General features: G+C 45.4%; 1 protein-coding gene across 2 annotated transcripts in view; it reads right to left on the bottom strand.

Moving 5' to 3' along the window:
- The window catches only part of BIRC6 (baculoviral IAP repeat containing 6), a 330,219-nt gene that overhangs the window by 224,959 nt on the left and 83,880 nt on the right, over positions 1–21,380 (bottom strand). Inside the window, exons 20-32 of one of the 2 annotated variants that reach the window (XM_054976787.1) lie at positions 20,539–20,636; positions 20,223–20,370; positions 18,939–19,072; positions 10,991–11,137; positions 10,110–10,297; positions 8,679–8,993; positions 8,182–8,281; positions 7,003–7,217; positions 6,676–6,884; positions 6,115–6,461; positions 5,202–5,421; positions 3,554–3,687; positions 2,625–2,762 (exon numbers count right to left, since the gene is read on the bottom strand). In XM_054976787.1, the coding sequence (XP_054832762.1) occupies positions 2,625–2,762; positions 3,554–3,687; positions 5,202–5,421; positions 6,115–6,461; positions 6,676–6,884; positions 7,003–7,217; positions 8,182–8,281; positions 8,679–8,993; positions 10,110–10,297; positions 10,991–11,137; positions 18,939–19,072; positions 20,223–20,370; positions 20,539–20,636 (2,393 nt within the window). The remainder of the gene's footprint in view (positions 1–2,624; positions 2,763–3,553; positions 3,688–5,201; positions 5,422–6,114; positions 6,462–6,675; positions 6,885–7,002; positions 7,218–8,181; positions 8,282–8,678; positions 8,994–10,109; positions 10,298–10,990; positions 11,138–18,938; positions 19,073–20,222; positions 20,371–20,538; positions 20,637–21,380) is intronic. The other variant, XM_054976793.1, reaches the window with a different exon arrangement.

Genomic DNA, 21,380 nt, shown 5'->3' with positions numbered 1-21,380 from the left:
TGTAACTCTAGGAAGGAGAGGAGCTGTCACCAATGCTCTGAAGGATGTAGCGGAAACTTCCACTTTTCTGTGCACAGCCAGTTCAAACCAGCTGAGGCTGGAATCCTAGGTAATCCTTCCTTGTCAACGGGCAGCACAGGATTAGATTGCATGGCTGGTTAGCAGATCACCCACCAATGGCAGCTTGATCCTCTCAGTAACCCCTGTAACTAATGTATAAGACTTGGGGGGGGGGGGAGGAAAGAGTAGTTAGTTTTGCCAAAGTGTCCCTCTTAGACTTCTACAAGTATGTGAGACTACTGGAAGGGAATCCCTGATGGGATTATTCCTGATTCTAGGGAGGATTGTCTCCAACCTGTTAGTCCTTAAGGGAGAAGACTCCAGGATCCTCATCACCTTAGGGAGCTTTCTAGGATACAGCTCCTGAGGAAGACCTGATAGCTCAGGGTCCTCAGGTTGAAGGCTTAACCGAGATCTGTGCTCTTAATGGCCCTTGCCTCCTCTTTAATCTGGAGAGGGGGCACCCCTTTACCTATCTGGAGTCAGACCCCCATACTGGAATGCCTCCCTTGCCCATCTGACAGTCTAGCTGCTAGACTATTTATTGGTGTGCCTTCAGGACCTCTTTGAATTCCTTACTTCATCCTGGGCCATGCCAGCTCATTTGTTAAATAGTAACTACGGCTGCGACTATGTAAATAGGGGGCATGTGATTTCTTTCTCCTTAGTGGTGGAAAATGTCATCCCGTCATAGTTGCCTCTGCAACACTGGTCTTTTTTGGAGGTCTCCCATCCAATTGCTAACCAAAGCCAACCCTGCTGAGGTACTGAGATCTGATGAGGTCTGGCTTGCCTGGACTGTGATATTACAGTCAGGGGCTGTGATAAGGTCAGAATCATCATTATTCCCCCAGAATTGCTAGGTAATTGAGACTTTTACCCAAGGTCAGCCACCGAGTTCAAGTAATTATGGGACCCGAACCAGCAGGGTAATGATTCATGGCCCAGCACTTAACCACAACATTACAGCAACTCATTTCAAGCTTCCTTGCCTGGTGGATGCAAACCCCAGACCTTCTCCCTTTCACTAGTCTCTTGAGATGCCCGGGAGTAGGCCGAGGCCTGGGAATTGGGCAAGTTTAGGCCGCAGGCTTGCACTCTCTGAGGCCTGGAAGGAGGCTAGGCCTGCCTTTGCTGACCTACCACCAGCAGAAAATTTTCCAGGCCTTCTTTCCTGATAGGTCCAGGCCCTTGGGCTTTTTTTTTCTTTCACTGGCCTATTGAGAGGCCTAGAAGAGGCTGAGGCCTGGGAGTTTGGAAAGTCTAGGCCGCAGGCTTGCACTTTTAGAGGCCTGGGAGATGGCTAGGCCTGCCTTTCCTGACATTCTGCCATCCAGGCCCTTGGACATTTCTCTTTCACTGGCCTGTTGAAAAGGCCTAAAAGGGGGTGAGGCCTGGGAGTTTGGAAAGTCTAGGCCGCAGGCTTACGCTCTTTGAGGCCTGTGAGGTGGCTAGGTCTGCCTTTGGGCTGCCCACAGAAATTTCTGCCCACAGAAATTTTCCCTCCAAAAGGAGAAATGAAAGTGAAAGCGTACCTCACAAGACCCGGCTGAAAGGAAAGAGAAATAAAGAAGGGCTCCCTTTTATTTAGGGCGAGCTGGCTCTGAGGCTTCTGCTACTCTTTTCTCCTCCCTCCTTCCTTTCGCTGCCCCCATTACCCACAGGATCAGTCTTACTGCGGTTCAGTCGGGGCTGCCGGGGTTGAAGCAGATCCTCTGCTGCTGCTGGAGGCTGCTCCTTCTAAGCCTGAGGGAGTTCCCGATAATATCGGTCTCTACAACAGGCTACTGCAGACTCAAACACTGCACCCTTTGGCCATCTGAGGGGGTGGGGTTCCTTCCAACCTGAAGGTGGGGAACCTTGGTGGAGTTTTGCGGTTGTGGCCGTGGAACCTAGGAGCAACCTAGGGCCGTCGGCTCTAATGCTCGCTGTCGCTCTGAGCGAAATGGGGGTGGGGTAGGCGGTAGGGCCTTTCCTTTCCCCTGTGAGCTCCTCACTGCCTGTGGCCTCGGCCTCCCTGAGTACTGGGATTACAGGCACGCACCACCACGCCCGGCTCATCTCTGGCAATTTCTTCTTCACCAGGATCACTGCGCTCTGCAGAGCGTTGCTGAAGACGTCCTGCTCGGATGGCAGGGCCAGAAAGACTGGTGACTCCAGGGACAAGCCCCTCCCCTCCAGGATCAAAATCAGCTGACTGACCCTGCCTTCAGAGAGGAGGAGCTATATCCCAAAAGTAAGGACTGCCCCACTCCTAGGACCACCGGAGAAGATATGGATTATGCCACCAGCACGGACTCTTCCCTTGGTCTGAGATTTGGCATTCAGGGTTTAACAGTTTCAAATACATATACATGCACACTTGTATATGAAACATTTAACGCTTGTTTTGTAACATTGTTACCCAAAATGTTAGGATACAAGTTTAAATAGGGTAAGAGACAATATACTATTTTCGGTCTTGCTTAAAAAGAGCAACTAGGACACATCACACCACGATATGACTGTATCTGCCTCCAGATAATGAAAGAAAACTTTACTATTTCAAATATTTTATACTGCACCTGTCAAGCATCTTTCCCTGTCTTTTCCATTCAAAGGCTTTTTGGCTGTTGCTGAGTCATCTTCCACAGTTGCCACATAGTCCAACAGCCTGGACACCAGCATTACAACCCAACTAATCATAGGAATGTCTAGAACACCTTCAAACAAGACAGTTTGATTATTTGGTTTTAGATTAAAGAAAGGTTTGAAAATTAAAAAAATGCTTTGCTATGAATCTTACACACACACACACACTGTAAGAGAAACAATTTAATCAACGGTTCAACCCTCCCCTTCACCCTTTCACCTCCACTGGGTATAAAATCCTCAGTGAGGACATCCTGTTATGTAAGGGAACAAAATAAGGCTAAGGCAATGTTGTTATATGCTTTTTTCCCAAGGGAACTCACAACAGCATATTCAAAGCAGAATGAAGACATAAGACACAAGAGTTAACTAGGTTATGACTGCCCAATTACTATAGTCGTTGAAGTGTGTGGAAAAGGTGCAAGCTCAGTTATTTAGGAAGGCATTTAAAATAGTAAAATGAGTATTTAGCTCAGGTGGCTCAAATCTAAAGTTTCTGAAAAGCCCAGAATGCTGATTTTTTTCCAATTTCTGCTGACATCCTCATTGAATGCCAAACTCCCTTCCTCTATGTACATGCTAAAGTATTTTCTACAGGCTCAGAAGCTTCTTGGAAACCCTATCAATGCAATGGAATTCAACAGTTACAGTCAAATTCTATTAAAAACAAGACGCAACTAAGAACATGTAAGTTTTGCATGTTTATCACATTATATATTTTAAACACTATTCAAAGCATACACACGAATTAAGTAGAGATCATAAAGTTTGCACAGGCTTAACCTGCTTACCCCTCAGCAAAGCACAGGTTTAATAAGAAAGCCAACTTGGAGATAACTACAGAAAACTACAACAACTTTACCTTCAGTGCATCTGTGCATAGGTAACTGAGGTTGAAGAGGTGACAACAGATTATCCAAGAGATTCAGTAAACTTTCTAAGACACCAGTATTGCTAAGCGATCTTTGGCCAATGCAAGAAAGCAACATGAAGACCCTAAATATAAAACATAGAATATGAAGTTATATGTAGGGGTGTGCACTTTGGTTTTCTGATTTGGGAAAAATACCCGAATCACACCCCATCTGTAAAGATTCAAGATTTACAAACAGCAGCCAGCATGGTGGCCTCGATTTGGAAATCCTGAATAAAAGCTGCCCGAAGCATTCGGGTTGCTTCGGGACCGGGGCTGGGTTCAGTTGGCAGGCAGGGGGGATTTCTCCCATGCCTGCTAGTTGAAGTTTAAAGGGCTCATTCCCTGCCGCTTGCAAGCGGCAGGGCCCTTTAAACTTTGCCCAACATCCCCACCCTCAGCCCCCCATCCCAGCCCCCAACCCCCACCCCCTCCCACTTACCTGGGTTGGAAGGGCCGCTACAGTGGTGGAGGTGGCAGCGCCAGCCTCTTGGCCGCTGCTGGCCCCGGAGGTGGCAGTGGTTTCAGCCTTCCCCACTGCCCACCTGGCTATTGCAGGCCCGATAGCGGTGTGGCCACACGGAGGCAACTCTGGCCTTCCCCGCCAGCCATCTGGCCGCTGCAGGTCCCAGAGGTGGCAGCACAGTGGCAGAGGAGCCGGCTCTGGGCCGTCCTGCCCCTCAAATGGTCGCCATGACAGCAGAGGAGGCCCTTCCTACCCCTCAAATGGCCACCACGGTGGCCATATGAGGGGCAGGAACAGCTGGAGGAGGCAGCTCCAGCCTTCCCCACCAGCCAGCTGGCCGCTGCGAGCCCTGGAGGCGGTGGTGCGGCGGCAGACTAACTGGCTCCGCGCCGGCAGCCATGTGAGGGGCAGTAAGGGCCAGAGGAGGCAGCTCAGGCCTTCCCTGCTGGCCAGCTGGCTACTGCTTGTCTTCCAGGTAAGTGGGGGAGCAGGGGGCTGGGGGTGGGTGAGACAAAGCTTCCCCCTCACTTCAGTTTGCTCTGAATCTTTATAAAGCACACTGAAGCGATTTAAATACCCAACTCCCGAAGCAGCAAGTTCCCAATTTTTTTCCCCAAAACGGGAAACCCGAATCTTTCGGCCGTGCACACACCTATTTATATGTAATTCTAATTTTCCTATATTTGTAAGGCAGCAAAATCCAGATAGACAAATCTACATTGCTGAACTGGAAAGAACTAGATAACTAGGAAAATAAGCACTTTCAGCAAACTGAAGTACTCAGTAACTATTTCTCCCCCTCCACTGTGCTGCCTCATAAATTAAATCATTATCTGACATAAACATATGAGGTCAGAGATTTTAAAGCCCTTATGATGGAAACATCCATAAATCAAGAAGACCCATATTCAAAAAATCAAAACCAATGGAAGATGATCCCTACCTTAATTACAACTGGATCTATGTTTGATTCTGAAAGAATTCTAAAATCTAACATGCTTTCTACCTACTCCTTCTAAATTTCAGTGATGTTCAGAACCTTTCCAAATGACAGATGAAATAGCACTTTCCCAATCAAATCAGTCTGTAATGGAGCTGCAAAACAGCAAAGAAATTTCATCTTAAAAATACCTGTCCTGTGGAAAAATTAGAAGTTGCTCAGAATTGTACAATTCCTGCAGAACATTTGAAAGAAACTGTCCCCACCATCTTTCGCCTCCACACAGCTGAACAAGGAGAAGGCCTGTATGCAAGCGTATCTTTGGAGTTCCACTGATACACAAATGTTTGAACAATTCTTCACAAGCTTGAGCATGAAATGTACTTTGCAGAACCACAGGAACAGAATGCCCTTTGAAAAAATCAAAAAGAACTAAATTAAAGTGCCCAAAAGGTCTGTATTTAAACACAATGTGGATTAGGTAAAAACTGTTTCTAATCAAGGTATATATTACTGATGACTCTGCTCAAAATTGTATTAATCTCATTCATAAGTGTTCTCCCTTAATACATAAAAGCACACTAACACCTATGAAGAAAACACTTCAACAGGCACATCCATCCACATTTGTTTTGACAAATTCCTGCACTGTAGCTAAGCAGTATTTAGGCATAAGAAGCAATGGTGGTTAGGAATCTGGCTTGGGGGCTGATCTTTTAGTTAAGGAAGCGACTGCTTGGACATTTTTCACATAGTTGCTTTTATATGATGCAAGGATGCCCAAGTTCTACCAATACTGCAAATGTAAGAGGACCCTGGGTGCTTTGCAAGCTAAAGTACAAGACAACCAAAGCTTTCAGATTAAGCCTTGATTGTACCTTCTGATAGCTTTGCATATATACTGCTCTCTATTGTTTAATGACGCACAACCTCTTTTCACCTTTGCCTCATCTGTTTACTTTGGATTTTAAATTACTGTGCAAGAACAATTAGCACTGTGTAGTCTGTAGTCCCTAGCTCACTAAAATAAGTGATACATTCGTAACACTGGCACTGAAACAGCAAGCAAATGTAATTTCAGATAAAAGTAAGCAAACCACCAACCATTAGAAGAATGGAGCAAGCTCAATAAGGTATCCAACAGGTATCGGATAATTGTGCGCAATTGCTCTGTGGATGACATCTGAATCAACTCTTTGGAATCAGTTTGTTCTTTCAGAATTTTCCTGCTTGCACCTAAAGCTACTTTAAGCCTCTGTACAGCATGATGAGCCAAATTGAGCTGGAGCTGGAGCTGAATACAGTCTTGATAAGCAGAAAATACTCTACTGTCTTCCTCTACAGCTTTATCAGGCTTTCGTAAAAAATACTGAGCATTATTAGCACTGTTCAGTGGAGGAAGGTCAATGCTTTGCAGAAGTGTTTCAAGCCTATGGCAGGCTAAATTATACCTGCAAAAGTCAGGAAAAACACAGCACACATTTAGGCTTAAAATTCACTATTAAGAAACATACCACCTAAAAATTAACACACACATGCATGCCTTTCAATGTTTTAACCAGAGCAAGGAAAGGAGGTGTGTGTGTGAAAAAAACAAAAGTTTTGAATGTTGCGTTTTACTGCAGTGTAAGAAAATTAATCCAGCTTTCCAACACTTCATCAGACCTGCACTGTATGTCTTCCTGCAAAGCAACCATCATGGCCAAGTGTTGATCAATGTCTGGCTGATTTGCAGATTCAACTTCTCCTCGCAAAGGATCATGCATAATCTTCAATTCACTTTCCAGTGGCAAGATATATGTATGACCATAGTAAAATCCTAAAGGGATTTTGGCTCTGGCATTTGTGCTCCCATAACGGCCAATGACTGTGATCTGAAAAGAAAGAAAATACAGCTTTTACCCCTAATTCAAATTGCCTTAAAGAATGAGGAACAGTCAACAAAGTTTTGCATATGCAACTCAGAAGGAAACTTAAAAAAAAGATTTTTACCTTCATGAATCTGCAAACTGGAGGTGGAATTAAATCATGCAGAATGAGAGAATGGGTACTAATATCTGTAGCCACCACCAGTCTTCTTCCATCAATTTCTTCACCAAGTGTCCAAATATCAATTGACAAGGAAGCTAGATCTCCACAAGTTGGAATCAGTACGTCTGTCAACAATATAGGTCTGCCAAAGTCTAGGGTTACAAATCTCCTTGCACCTTGAGAAATAAAAAATTAGGCCTGATGAAACATCACTAAATATAACAAACCCAAAGTACTAGAGGAGTAGTTCTATTCACAAAGTCAAAACATTTATAACATGGTGTAATTATTCAGATATCTATACATTTTCAAACTGCCCTTCCTCCAAGGAACCTCCTCCATTATATCCATCAAACCATCCTGTGAGACACGTCAGGGTAACAGGGAACACTGGCCCAAGGTCACCTAGTGAGTTGCAAGGCCAAGTAGCATTATGAACCCACGTCTCCTATGTCCAAGTCTAACATGTTAATCACTACACTATTGTCCAGATAATTCTCCAAGACATTGCCTGGAAAATCATGAATGGTGGACAAATGGCTTCCTTACCTTGCAACCAAAATCAGAATTGTGGCTGGAAAGTATTTCTGAGTCTGGCTTAGTGGGCAAGCACTAACCACGGCTTGTTGATTTATATAGCTAGCACTAAACAGAGAGAAGTCATATATGAAGAGGGAGCAACACACGCCCATAGTTTGCTCTCAATCCTCCAAGTCATGGTTTGAAGGACTATCTAAATTGAGTTATTGTGTAAAGACAAACATAAATTACATGTGGGTTCACAGGATGGATAGTCCAGTAGCTAATGATAAAATACGTAACTGGAGGTTCTGTGTCTGCTCTTGCACAATTTCTCTCTACTTAATATTTTCATTGATTAGACTCTGCAACAAACACTAGCTGGAATATGAAGAACTGCACTAGTTCCACAAAGGACTTTTCGGATTCTGTTTTTTGATCAGTAAATCTCCATTCCACACAGCAAACTGTTTTGAAGCTAAAAGGGCTTTCAAATGCAGCTTATGGATAGGTAAGAGTCCAGAATTCTACACCCTTGGCCATTTTCTTAGAACAGCTCTTTCCAATCCCAGTCATTTGGGCTCTTAACTAGGTCAGTTCATAACAACCAGGAAAACCTACCAGAATGCATTCGTTCTATAATGATGGATTGATGAGGTGGAGGCTGCAGAAAATGTGAAGCATGAGATATTGCGAGAGCCAATCCTGTCCCAAGAGAATTCTAAAAGGAAAAAATTAACCAATATATAATCTCATATATAGTATTTGTCAGTAGTTTATTGCACATGCAAAAGAAAAGTGGCAGCCTTTGAAAACTCAAGATGAAATCAGTCAACATCAATTACACTGTATATGGATTAGGTTACTAGCATTTCAATGGAAAATATCAAAGCAGTAATGAGTTATCTATTTGCAATAAAGCTTCCTTATAAAGAATTTTGGCTAAATAAGTCTGGGGATATTGTATGGTCAAGAAAGGGTTCGATAGCAGGAACACTACCTGTCAAAACACACTGTATATACTCAGATAAATAGGCAAGCTAACAATCACTCAAGGTAGTTCCTGTCATTAACGTTAATGAGACTGGAATGTCATGAAAGCTCTTCTATTTAGTTACCGTTCTGGACTTGTTTGCATTTTTGTTGTGTGCAGAAAGGATAACTGGTGGATGATCAATGACTGAGCCCGGAAAAAGTTGTGCAAGCTCTGCATTAATAGCAGCAGAAACTGCTTCATTAGGTGGCGTTAGAGGTGGAGTCATGAACAAGGGGGTTGTTTTAGGAGTGGGTGGGATGACATCCGACGGATGAATGAAGAACCCTGGGGCTGCTACTGAGTTGGAAGGCACAGAGTTGTGAACAGGACCAACTGCTGATGCTGCTGCAACAGCTGCTGCTGTTGTCTGGTGTAGTTTTGCTTCCAGCTTTGCTTTCTGCAGGGAAAATAAAAGCAGCATATGTACAGTAGGCCAGTGCTGCCTGGAAAGGCATTAGCAATAAAGTATTAAGCAACAAGCAGCATGAACGGAACAAAAATAAAGAAAATACAAGCAAATAGCCTCAGCTTTCATTTAAAGTCACAACAAATTTTTCTACGGAAAGTACTCGCAAGATAGCCAAAAAAGCTGACAGTGTAAGGGGAAACAAGCAAATTTGTAAGAACTACATTTGAAAACAAAAGACAGCTTGATGCAAACCATGTAGGCAAAAGTGGTCCAATTTAAGCCAATTGGTCTATCAGTTCTATACAATTTACACGGAGACCAGCTGCACTCAATAGAATGTATTCTTAAATATGTTTAAGATTAGAGGAGGATTAAAGGGTAGGTTGTATATTCACATATCTAGGGTCCCTTGCATACACACATTGGGGCATCAAGTGTTATCCCTCCCATTCCACGTTCAATTTAACATATTGTATGCCATCAACTGCTGTGATACCCCACTGTGCATATGCCAGCCCTATAGGCAAAGATGTGAACTGGCTCAAAGACTACCTTGGAAGTAAACTACACTGAAATCACAAAAATCTAATTAAAACTATAGCCTCAGCCTTAAAGTACCTGAATTGATTGTGGATTGATCTAAAAAGCAAAAACTACGCAGTTTAGATGTGGGTAGAATACTAGTCTAAATGCAAGTAAGTTGTCCCAAGTGGGCTGTAGGAAAAACATAAACCTGGAAGAACAGGAACCATTAATGAATGCCTCCTTTTTTGAGTCCTAGGTTGTTCCTGCTGGGTGACTGTGACTGAAGAGCAGACTGGGTTTTTTAAAAAGAAAAATAAAGTCGGTTGCATTTTCCATCTTCAGATAGATTAAGAGCATGTTTTTTTTCTAAACTAATGCCTAGGGATGAAGTCCCTTCTGTATAGGGCTTCAAGTACAACCCATGGGTTGATCATGTGCATTTTCTGTGTAGGAGTTTTTAGTGTATGAAATGGCCCTCTTTAGCTCCTAAAGATGCACTCTTTTTGTGAGACTTTTTTTTGATAACTACTTTCTCAGCTTTTGAAGTTTAGAGACATCATGAAAGAGATGGCCTCCAACCTGTTGCTGAAGCTTCAAAAGCTGCTGCTGTTTCTCTTGTAGCACCTGGAGCTGTTGCTCGGCTGAGGCCATTGCATGAGAGAGAGACTGCAAAGCTACCTGGGCCGCTGAACTCAGTGCTGTCGAGGCTTCCCCAACTGTCCCAGATGAGAGGCCACCTACTGATGGGGTAACCCCGAAGGTACTCACTGGCATGAAACAAAAAAACAAAAACATGTATGTAGAAAACCAGCACACCAAGTATTCCAATAAATGTCACATTTTTGCAATATTACTTTATTACTTTTTTAGCCTACCCTTTCTCCAAGGAGCTCAGGCTAGCATTAATTGTCTCCCTCCATTTTATCCCCACAATAATCCTAGGAGATATGGTAGGCTGAAAGAGAATGACGGGCCCAACATCCAAATGTGAGAACCGTGGCACAGTAGGATTTAAACAAGGGTCTCCCCAGGCCTAGCTCAACATTCAAACCACTACGAAACCAAATGTTTTGAGAACCAAAACATTGGTTCTCAAATACTAAATAGGAAAGCATACTCATAAACAGACATTAGTCTGGTTAGTTCCTTTTCTCACATGATTTACTTTCATCATCATAAGATATACATTTTAGGCAGTTAATGTTCCAATACAATTTGAAAAGCAAACAAGGAAATTAAAGTACTAATATTCAATATCTACATTTTTATCTTATAGCTGACTAAACTTTAAATGTTTCTGAGTTTAAGAGACTTAGTTTTGCCTCATTTTTAAAGCTTATTTAGAAGCTCAAATTAATTAATCCTTACATTAATTCATCCTTTATTCAGTCAAAAGGTTTTACTGGCACAATGCTGTAGCTTGGCTGTTTTATGAAGAAGTAATAAAATGTTGTATATACCAGTAAACGTACTTGCATCGTCCCTTTCTATCCTGGTTCCATCACTAGTCGAAACACAGGTAAAGTGCAATGGCTCAACTTCCAGGAGACCAGTGAGAGAAGTAAAACTGCCTTCAGCAGCTGCACAACTACTTATCTTCCCATTCCCTGAATTAAAAAAAAAAAATCCTTCGTTTACTTTCATGACAACCTGTAAATTAAAATTAAGCAATTGTAACTGATACAGTCCAGGTGTACTCTCTTAAACCGTTCAGTCTGGAATACGATCCCTTAACACCAACGCTGACTTTCAGTTACCAGGTTCAAACTGAATGATACTAGGTAACAGATTAAGAAAACGTTTGGTGAGGTGGATAAGAGCATGGGACTAATCTGGAGAACTGGGTTTGATTCCACCCCCCTCCACTTGAAGCCAGCTGGGTGACCTTGGGTCAGTCACAGCTCTCTCAGAGCTCTCAGCCCCATCCACCTCACAGGGTGATTATTGTTTTGGGGATAATAATGACATACTTTGTAAACTGCTCTGAGCGGTCGTTAAGTTGTCCTGAAGGGCGGTATATAAATCGAATGTCAAATGTTGTTAAATGTCAGCATTCTTACAGAATTCTCTACCTGTTTCTTTACCTGGGTTTCAAACTGGCACAGTATAATTGTACACTGTTGATTACTAAATACTAGAGATGTGCGCTTCAGGTATCCGATTTGGGTTTTTAACACAAATTGGGCCCGATTTGGAATGATTCGGCATTTCCGAATCGGGGCCAGCATGCTGGCACCAATTCAGAAATGCCGAAGCAACGCTTTCCAAAGCGATTTGGATCGGCAGCTGGGAGCAGTACTTTGCCAGCTGTTTGCATTTGCAAACATCTGGCAAAGTTCTGAAGCTAAATTAAGCTTCTCGCACTTTCTTAGGAGAGGGAAGGGGGGAGAAGGAGTGAGTGACTCACTACAACCTCCTCCTTCCACCTCTCATCTTGTAAAAACAGGCGGGAAACTTGAATTTGCTTCAGAACTTTGCTGGCTGTTTACAATGCAATGCAAGCAGCCAGGAAAGTTTGTGAGATTCCTGCCTAATTTATAGCATGGAAGGGGTGAGGAGGGGTGAGTGAGTTCAAGGGAGAGGAGGGAGGGAGATCACGGAAGGGAGGGGGGAGTTAGGAGTGTCCAATCCCACTGCTGCATTCTCCTTCCAGCCAATGGATTCTCTGGAAGGAGATGCAGCAGGGGATTTAAATTAGAGGCTGGCCTTTGGGCCAACTTCCATTCTGTTCCTGGCCTAGAGAGACTTTGAGAGAAACTCCCACTGCTGCTGGCAGAGACTCTGTCTCCATTTTGGCTGGCCTGCTTCACTGAGGAGGAGAGGACTTCACCAGGAGGATTCTTGCCTGCCTGACCATCGCTAGACTGCAGGACTGGTGAGAGAGTCAGTGACTCACAGGGTTTTCTGAGGGTGGGGTTGGTTGTCTGGGTGGGAGGGGAAGGGATCATTTTTAAAAAGTTAATTTAAATTAATCTTTACTGGGGGGAGGGATTCTTGCATCTTTGTGTGTGTGTATGTGTGTGTGAGAGAGAGTGAGTGAGGGCCTTTGTTGGTGTAAGCAGCTTCTGGCTGGGGCATTTGTTTGGGGGAGAGGCTGGTCTTTACTTGCAGTTTTAAATTTGGTGAGGGTTTAACTTTTTTTCCTGCTGTTGGTGTGGGTGGGGGCACAGGGGGATATTGTTCCTGTTTTGAGTTGTGTGTGTTGTTTTCAAGTTCACTTTTTCCTGCTGTTGTTTGGGGGGGGGACTCTTCCAGTTTTTTACCCTTTAAAAGTTCCTAGTTGGTGTTTTAAATTTTTCACTGCTATTGTTGGGAGGGGGGAGAGGGAGGAACTGTTCAAATTTTTTGCAGTTTAAAAGTTTCCTGTTGTAGTTTTAAATTTTTTTCTAGTTGCTGGTGTGTGTGCGGGGGAACCTGTTCCTGTTTTTTGCTCTTTAAAAGTTCCTAGTTGGTGTTTTAAATTTTTTCCCTGTTACTAGTGTTGGGTAAGTGGTATTGTTTTTAACTGTGAGTGTGTGTTGGGGAGGTCTAGGTAGGGTTCAGGTGAAGCCTTGCTCGGGGGTTCTGATTTTAATTGCTGTGTTTAAGAGGTTGGGCCTGAGTTTTTAATTTTATTTGGTTATTGCTTCTTTGCTGTGTAAGTGTGTGTGTGTCTCTCTCTGCTGGGGAGTTGTAAGCGTGATTAAGAGGGGGCTTGCTTGGGGATTCTGGTTTAAATTGCTGTGTTTAAGTGGTTGGGCCTGAGTTTTTAATTACAATTTAATTTGGTTATTGCTTTTTTGCTCTGTGTGTGTGTGTGTGTGTGTGTGTGTGTGTAGGGGAGTTGGGGTTCAGAGGGGGCTGGCTTGGGGGTTTAGGTGGTTTTTACTGTTGTTAGTTGTTGTGTTGCAGATTTTACAACTCTTGTTTGAGTTGGTGTTCCTTACAGTTGGTGCTTTACAGTTAAGGTTTGTTGTTTGCTAATTGCTACTGTTGTTGTTGTTCTGTTTGCTGGGTGGTTGTGTTAGCAGTTATAGCAGTGTTTGGTAAGTTTACTTTGGTTTCCTCAGAGAAATTAGTTTTGATTTAAATAGTGGAGTTGTGAGTTAGATAGGCTAGTGGTAGGCTGCTGTCATTGAATAATATTGCCCGCTAAAATAAATTGTTAAGAAACGAAGGCTAGTTTTCCCCATTAAATAGGCTTCTGTAGGAGAAGAATCAGTGTTAGGTTGGGTTCTGTTCAAATATAAATAGACTGCCCAATAGTACTCCCTTAACTAGGGTTTCCCTGCCCACCTGTGGCCCCCTTGGAGCCAGGCCAAGCACGTTTTTTGCGATAGGCTTTCCTTTATATTGGGGTTTAGGGCCAGCTTGATTCCTGAAGAGGAATTCAGCTGTTTGGTGTGTAGGATTAGGTTCCCAAAACAAAATAGGGCCGTTTAAAAAGATACTTGACTGGCCATCTCCAGTAGTAACAGAGCCACAAGAAACATAGATTTAAAAAATAAGTACATATGTTTTGAAACTAAAACGTAAATTTGAGGTTCTTTTATAGAAACTTAAAAACACATAGTTAGTGTAGGTTCAAGAAGGGGAAAGAATAGGAAAGCTGAGAGGGGCCCCAGAGGAAAGGCTAGCAGTAAGTCTAGAGGGGTGGAGGGGAGGGGGTGGGGGAGTGCTGTAGCTATCCCCCCATCTGAGTGGAGGTGTGGAGGTGGCCCTCCACAGCGCTGCTGCCATTCACCAGCCTAGCTACTGGTAACAGGAAGAGGGTTCACAAGGCCCTCTTTCCTGAGGCAGCTGCTGGAGGGCCACCCCCAACCCAGGTGTCTGAGGCAGGGACTGGCACTAGGTGGAGACCTGCTGCTGAGGCTCCCCCTCCTCCAGTGGTTGAGACCCAGCTGCTGGAGGAGGGGCAGCATGTGGTGTCTCCTGGGATGGACATGGGACACATGATTTTTCCTGCATTCCCACTCACGCCAGGGACCCAGCGGATGTTGGAGGAACTGCAGGTGGAACCCCCTGCTGAGCGGTCCTCCCCTGATTTCTCTGAGGCCAGCAGCAGGCCTCTCAGGGCTGTGCAGGAGGAGAGAGCGCTGGAGGAAGAGGAAGAGACTGTGGTGGAAGAGCCCACATCTCTGCCCCTTCATCCTCATCCATCTCCAACTGCCCAGCCAAGAGTGGGACACAGTGTATCTGGCATGAGCACCTCACAGGAGGTATCTACTGGGAGGCATGTAAGCGCCTCCTGTGTGCGGCATGGGGCGCTCATTACCCCCGATATCTGGAGTCACTTCCAGAGAACAGAGAACCCCCAGTTTGCCAAGTGCTGGCATTGTAGGCAACGGATCATTTGGGATGTGAACCATCTCTCCACGTCTGGAATGTGGAACCACCTAAAGAAGCAACCCCAGATGGTGCTTCTTTGGGGGGACACCTCAAGTGGCACCACACAGGTGCCAGCTATCCAGAAGGAGGCAGGCTCCTCTGGTGCTCTCCTGTAGGGCAGGAACGTCAAGCCTCTCTGACGGAGATGGTTGGTACACAGGACGCTAATGTACCCAGAGGAGGGATCTAAAGGCGACCCAGTGCGTCACGCACCACATCGTTCACATGATAGCAGAAGATGGTCAGCTGTTCTCCTTAGTTGACCACTTCGGCTTCCAGGGGCTGCTCCGTGATGCCTATCCCTGGTACATGATCCCTACCCGCACGATGTTGAGCAGGACAGTAGTGCCTTCATTTTTCAGGACTGCCAGGGACCACATGAAGGCATAGTTGTCCCGGAGAGCTGGCGGGAGAACTGTGCACTTCCATTCCGACATCTGGACCTGCTCTAGTATGCAGCATGTGTACCTTTTGCTTACTGCTCACTGGTGGCAACCTGAAGACCTTCAGGGTGGGGATGAGGTGTCCAGTGTTAGGCAGGGACGGATGGGAGACCGCTGGACCAGCTACCACAACGCCTTGCTCCAGGCCGAGGTTCTCAATGTGTTGCACATGGTGGAGTATACTGCGGCCATCTTGAGGAGGGAGTTGGACGGCTGGATAGGCGAGGGCACCCTCACCATGCATTTCATGGTGATGGATGGTGGCCAAAACATGAGGGCAGTGGCACAGCAGGTGAGCCTCGAGTTCATTTACTGTGCGGCTCACAAACTTCACCTAGTGGTGAAAGCTGCGCTTGGGATGGACTCCTCCCCGGAACCTCAGGACCCCGCAACTCATGACCTCCAGTATCATTTCCAGAAATGTTGGAGGCTGATGAGGCACTTCTCTTGCAGTGCGAAGTCCATTCACAAACTGCACTAGAAGCAAGCTAAGGCAGGCGTGCCGGAACATGTCCTGATCATTGACACAGTCACTCGCTGGAACTCCACCTGTGCCATGCTGGAGCGCTTGGTGGAGCAACAGGCCGCCCTCGAGGCGTGGCTCTCAGAGAGCGACGCTTGGAGGCAGGAGGGTGAGTTCAGCCAGGAGGATTGGCTCACTGTCTCCCAGACAGTGGAGGTCCTGAAGCCCTTCAAGGACTTCACTGTAGCGGTCTCGTCTGACACGGCAACCCTGGGTCTGGTCATTCCTCTGGTGCACACGCTCCAGAGTTCATTGGCCTCCTTTGTGGACACAGACGCATCACGTGCAGACATTGTTCCAGCGGTGCGTGTGCTCGTGAGAAGGCTGCAGCAGGGCATAGCTGCCAAGCGAACAACTCTCACGCAGAAGGAGTCCTACATGTTGGCGACCATGTGTGACCCGCGTATTAAGGGCACTTTTGCCGAGCGGGACAGGAACCTCACCCAAGTCAGAGATGCCCTCTGTGCACAGACAAAGAGGGGCTACCTGTCATCAGAGAGAATGGGCGAGGGGCCCAGCCCTGCGGGTCCCTCTCATGCCCCTTCTGAGCAAGCTTCCCCTGCAGCCACCGCCAGGATATCCATGGAGATGGAGATGCTCCGGTGGCCCCTCGGCCCCTCTGGGATCGTGAGTCGTGTGAGAGAGGATTCGGCGGAGGCAGTGGTCAGGGACTACCTTGCGGAGCCCTGCGAGTTCCTGTCCACCAATCCACTGAGCTACTGGGCCAGGAAGGAGGTGGTCTGGCCGGACCTCTCCCTTGAGGGGCAGCGGCTCCTCTCATGCCCTCCAACGAGCGTGGAAAGCGAGCGCGTCTTTTCTTATGCGGGCGACATTGTCAGCCCACATCGCTCTCGCCTTCTCCCATGAAGAGTTGAGCAGTTGGTCTTCCTGAAGGTCAACTCTCGGCTCTTCGATTTCTCAGGAGTGGACTTCCAGAGTGAATGAGGTGAGCCCTCCTTGTGGCCTGCATCCTCAGCGAGTCCAGGACCTGGGGAATCGCGCTCTTCCCTATAGTAAACTTAGAAGTAGAAAGAAATCAAGCAGGAGGAGTGTGGACCTCAGTGGCAAAGGGAATGCACCCTGCAATTTGGCCTCCCCCGCCCAACAGGGGGGGAAAAGTAATCCAAAACTGTCACAGACCCTGTGGGAACAAATTGATTCTGATCATTGATAACAGGCCCCAGACATATTGATTGCCACTGGAGGGAGAGACAGGTTAGATAGGGGCTGGTTAGGTTAGGTTAGGGACTCACACTAACACAGCAAGAAACTCAAGAGTAGCAGCCAAACTTAGCTATGCTGCTGAGGAGAATGTTGTAAAATGTTGCTGTTAAAGTTAACTTAAAATGTTCATACATACTGACGGGGTGGGAGGAGTGTGGTTAGTAGGAATGGTGTGTGTGGGTGCCAGTTGATGATGATGGATACATCCCAACACTGCCTCACAGGTGTTTTCCAGTTCAGCCTGAAGCTGGCCGGGAAGGGGGGGGGGGCTCCACAACCGTGCTCCGCAAATTCCATTGTGTTGTGCTTGTGGCTAGGTAGTATTCTACTCTGTGGTGTTTCCCCAGTGGATGAACTGAGAGCCCAGCTGCAGGAAATGACAATGGTTCTGCTGGACTAAGTCGCAAAAGTTTCCTCCAGTTGTTTGGTTTGGATGGTATGGATGTGTGACATTGGTTTGGTTCCCTTGGAGTCACTATGGTTATGTTGAAGGGGGATTATAAATGTATTGTTGTAGTTGTATGCTGTCTCCCACCCACAGCCCAGGAACTCCAAGAAATAAAGTGTTTTTGCAAGCAATTGAGTGTGTGTATGCGTTTGATTCCCTGGTGTGAGGATAGTTATGTTACTGCTGTCTAGGAAACTGCTGTGATATGTTGTGATGTGCCTTCCATGCTGTGTAACTTAAAGTCAAGAAATAAAATGTTTTTGCAAGTAATTCGATGTGGGGGGTTTTATTATCCGGTGTGAGGATAGTTGTGGTACTACTGTCTAGGAGACTGTTGTGATGTGACACTAGTATCATGTGCCTTTAATGCCATGAAAGCTAAAAAATAAATTTTTTTGAACTTGATGCAGTGTGTGTGTGTGTGTGTTATTCTCTAGTGTGAAGGTAAGTTCCCATCATAGGGAACAATGGGGAGTAGCTGGCCAGCCTGCTCTGGGGGTGGTGGGGAACTTGGGGGTGCGTGTCTGTGGTTCTGGTGTGCTTTCTAGGTGGTCCAAGCCACCTAGAAAGCCCCCTTGTTTTTCCCCATAGGGAATAATGGAGAATGGAGTAGGATAGGGGCACATTTTTGGCGGACCATAACATGGCCCCCCAAAGTGCAATCTCCTTGAAATTTGGGAGTTTGGGAGGAGAGGTAGGAGCAGGTCCCCTGAAAATTGGGTGCACTTTGCTTGCAAAATGCCACCCCCTGCCACCTAGAAACCCCCTTGTTTTTTTCCCATAGGGAATAATGGAGAGTAGAGGAGGATAGGGGCACCTTCTTTGGGGACATAACATGGCCCCCCCAAAGTCCAACCGTTCTGAAACTTGAGGGGTCATTAGAGGAGAGTCAGGAGAAGGTTCCCACTAAGTTTGGTTTGAATTGTAAAGAAAATGCCCCCTGCAGGATCCCAGAAAGCCTGGAGCATGTTCCCCATTGACAATAACGGCCGAATCTTTATGACACAAACCTGAATCTCTCCGAATCGGTTATTCGGATTCCTTTATTCTGAATCCCCCCCCCCCCCGAATTCAGGTAAACCGAATCGGGAAACCCAAATCACCCTGGCCGTGCACACCCCTACTAAATACTAATGTATTTGATATATCCAATTACACAGTATCATGACAGAGTTCTGAACACCACATGTTCAAGTGAAATGAGCTTTAAAAGTTAGTATATACATTTGAATCGTAAGCAAAATTGAACCGTTTGACAAATGTAATTAAGCAATTTTGGAATTTTCAATCATACTGTAAAAAAGGGCTGTGAAAAAATTTACAAAAAGACTACAATATTGATCTTTTTAATTGACAGGTTATGCATAGAGAGGCAGAAGGTATTTTGATGTATGTGTGCATACCTGAGAGGACATCAGATAAGTCAATCTCATCTGACTGCACGCCAATGCTGCTGTTGTATATATTCTTACAAGAAGAGCCACTCATTTCCAAATCAAAGAGCACTGGGTCAAAGGGTGAACTATATAATCCATACCTGAAAAAGGGTAAGTCAGTACTTTAATTGTCATGAGGAAAGGCGTACCCTATGTCTAGGGTAAGACTCATAGATCTACCAGTGGCTACCAGCCATGGCAATTAAAAGGAACCTTCACATTCAGAGGTAGTAAACCAGTGCCAGGAGGCAATGTAAGAGGAAGGCTTCAGCCTCCATAACCTGTTGTTGGCCCTCCAGAATAACTGGTTGGCCACTGGGTGAGACAGGGTGCTGGACTAGATGGGACTACTGGCCTGATCCACTAGGGCTCTTATTATTATTAGTGAATACTAGGGGGCGTGTGCTTCGAGTTCCCAGTTTGGAAAAAAACCCCGAACCTAGCCCGATTCGTAAAGATTCGGTATTTACGAATCAGGGTCAGTATAATGGCCCCAATTCAGAAATACCAAATCAAAGCTTCCCAAAGTGATTCGGATCACTTTGGGAAGCTTCAGGGCCTTTTTAAAGGGCTCCCTCCCACCACCACCCCACTTACCTGTGACATCCGGGAGGCAGTGGAAGCAGCAGCGCTGGCGGCAGCCTTCCCTGCTGCTCTGCTGGCTGCCAGGGTGGCCGAAGTAGCAGAGTGGGCAGCGGAGGTGCCAGCTGCAGCCTTCCCCACCGCCCTGCTGGCCGCCTGGGCGGTCAAAGCAGTGGTTCGGGCGGCAGAGGCACCAGCTGCAGCCTTCGGGAAAGGTAAGTGGGGTTGGGGTGCTCAGGGCAGAGGTGGGGGTCTCACTTCGGTATGCTCTGAATCATTTCGAAGCATACCGAATCAATTTCCGATAACCTGAACCCGAAGCAGCTTGTCGCTTTGGGTTTTGGGTTATTCCGAATCTTTTTCCTACTTCGGGTAAACCTGAAGCGGGAAAACCGAATATTTCCCCGGTGCACACCCCTAGAAAGACCAGAGGCTCTCGCTTTTCTCATGATAAAGGTGAAAAACATGGCCATGATCCTGACAGAAGGAAGCTCCTTATTCCAATCACAGGAATAGAAAGAATATGGGGGAAATACAGTGAGAAGGGTGGATGAAAATCATCAAACAATGCATGTACATATGAATAATATAATTGGAGATTATACTAGTAATCAAACTATTTTTGCATTCTGATAAATGTATACATGGTATACATGTTTCTTCTATTACCTTGTTTGAAGTAAAGCTTCCATGGGTGTTAACCGATTTTGTAACTGTCTGGATACTGCAGTTAGCAGAGATGCACAAGCAGTACTGCAGCCAGCTAAATCTTCATCCTTTACGTAATTCAGCAATACAAAATACCAGTACACTGAACCTAGAAAAATTACCATGTTTCAGTTTTAAGTAACCACTAAAACAACTTTTGAATATATTTTTATAGAAAGAGGCTGGGTGGGCTGAAAAGGAGAGGCATATGCATGCACTTCTACCTGCACCCCCACCCACACACATCCCTAAACCGAGTAAGAAAAAACAAACTTACCTCCAGTTGCAGCTGCAGGCAAATAGGATATATTGTCAAGCAAAGCCTTCAGTAGAACTGAGCCAAATCCTTGTTGACTTGGTTCAAATTTCCCATTGCTAAAAAAATACGATGAATTCCATTTTATGATCATGCTATAGTAATGTGTACAAATGGCCAATTAAGGCAAAAATTCTGCAGCAACAAGAGGACTGCATTTTGATTTTAAAATTTTCATGAACCCTCAAGGTGTCCCCTCCTCCCTTACAAGTGCCCAACATACCTCAGAGAGGCCCCCCTTTTAAAAGTCTAAATGGCAAGCTGCACATGCCTCAAAGATTTCTCTGATCTCAAAACAATGCAGTGAGAACCACATCAACTACAGTTTAAAAACAAGTAAAATGTTTGCACTCTCCAAAGTCTGGTCTCAGACAGTCTCAGATGGTAGCATCAATTCAAAAAGCCTAACCCAAGTTCTGATCCTTGATTGGAAGGAACCTTGTGCTTGAGACAGTAAGAAACTAGTTAATAACTATCTAGCTAGGGGCCAGAAGAACAGAGATGGGGAAAGGCCGGGAAAAACTTCTAGAAACAGAAGTAGATCAATATTATAAAATCTAACTGAAAACTGCCACTGGTTATTATTGTCTGTGAGTACAGACTGTGTCTATCCTTACAGTGAAATCCTTTGCATTGTAACAGCCAGTTTTATAGCAAATTTTATAGCAAAAATAATTATGTCAACTAAATTAGGACAGCACCTTCTTGGTGCCACTCAACCAATTAGAGGCCTTGAATTAAATTTGTTCAGCCCATGGATCTTTCACATGGGAAAAGGAAGAAGTTTCTAGCACAGATTTAAC

Source organism: Eublepharis macularius, chromosome 1 (genome assembly GCF_028583425.1).
Source record: "Eublepharis macularius isolate TG4126 chromosome 1, MPM_Emac_v1.0, whole genome shotgun sequence".
Lineage (NCBI taxonomy): Eukaryota > Metazoa > Chordata > Lepidosauria > Squamata > Eublepharidae > Eublepharis > Eublepharis macularius.
The sequence above is the reverse complement of the archived record's forward strand: the minus strand, read 5'-3'. Positions and strand labels throughout refer to the sequence as shown.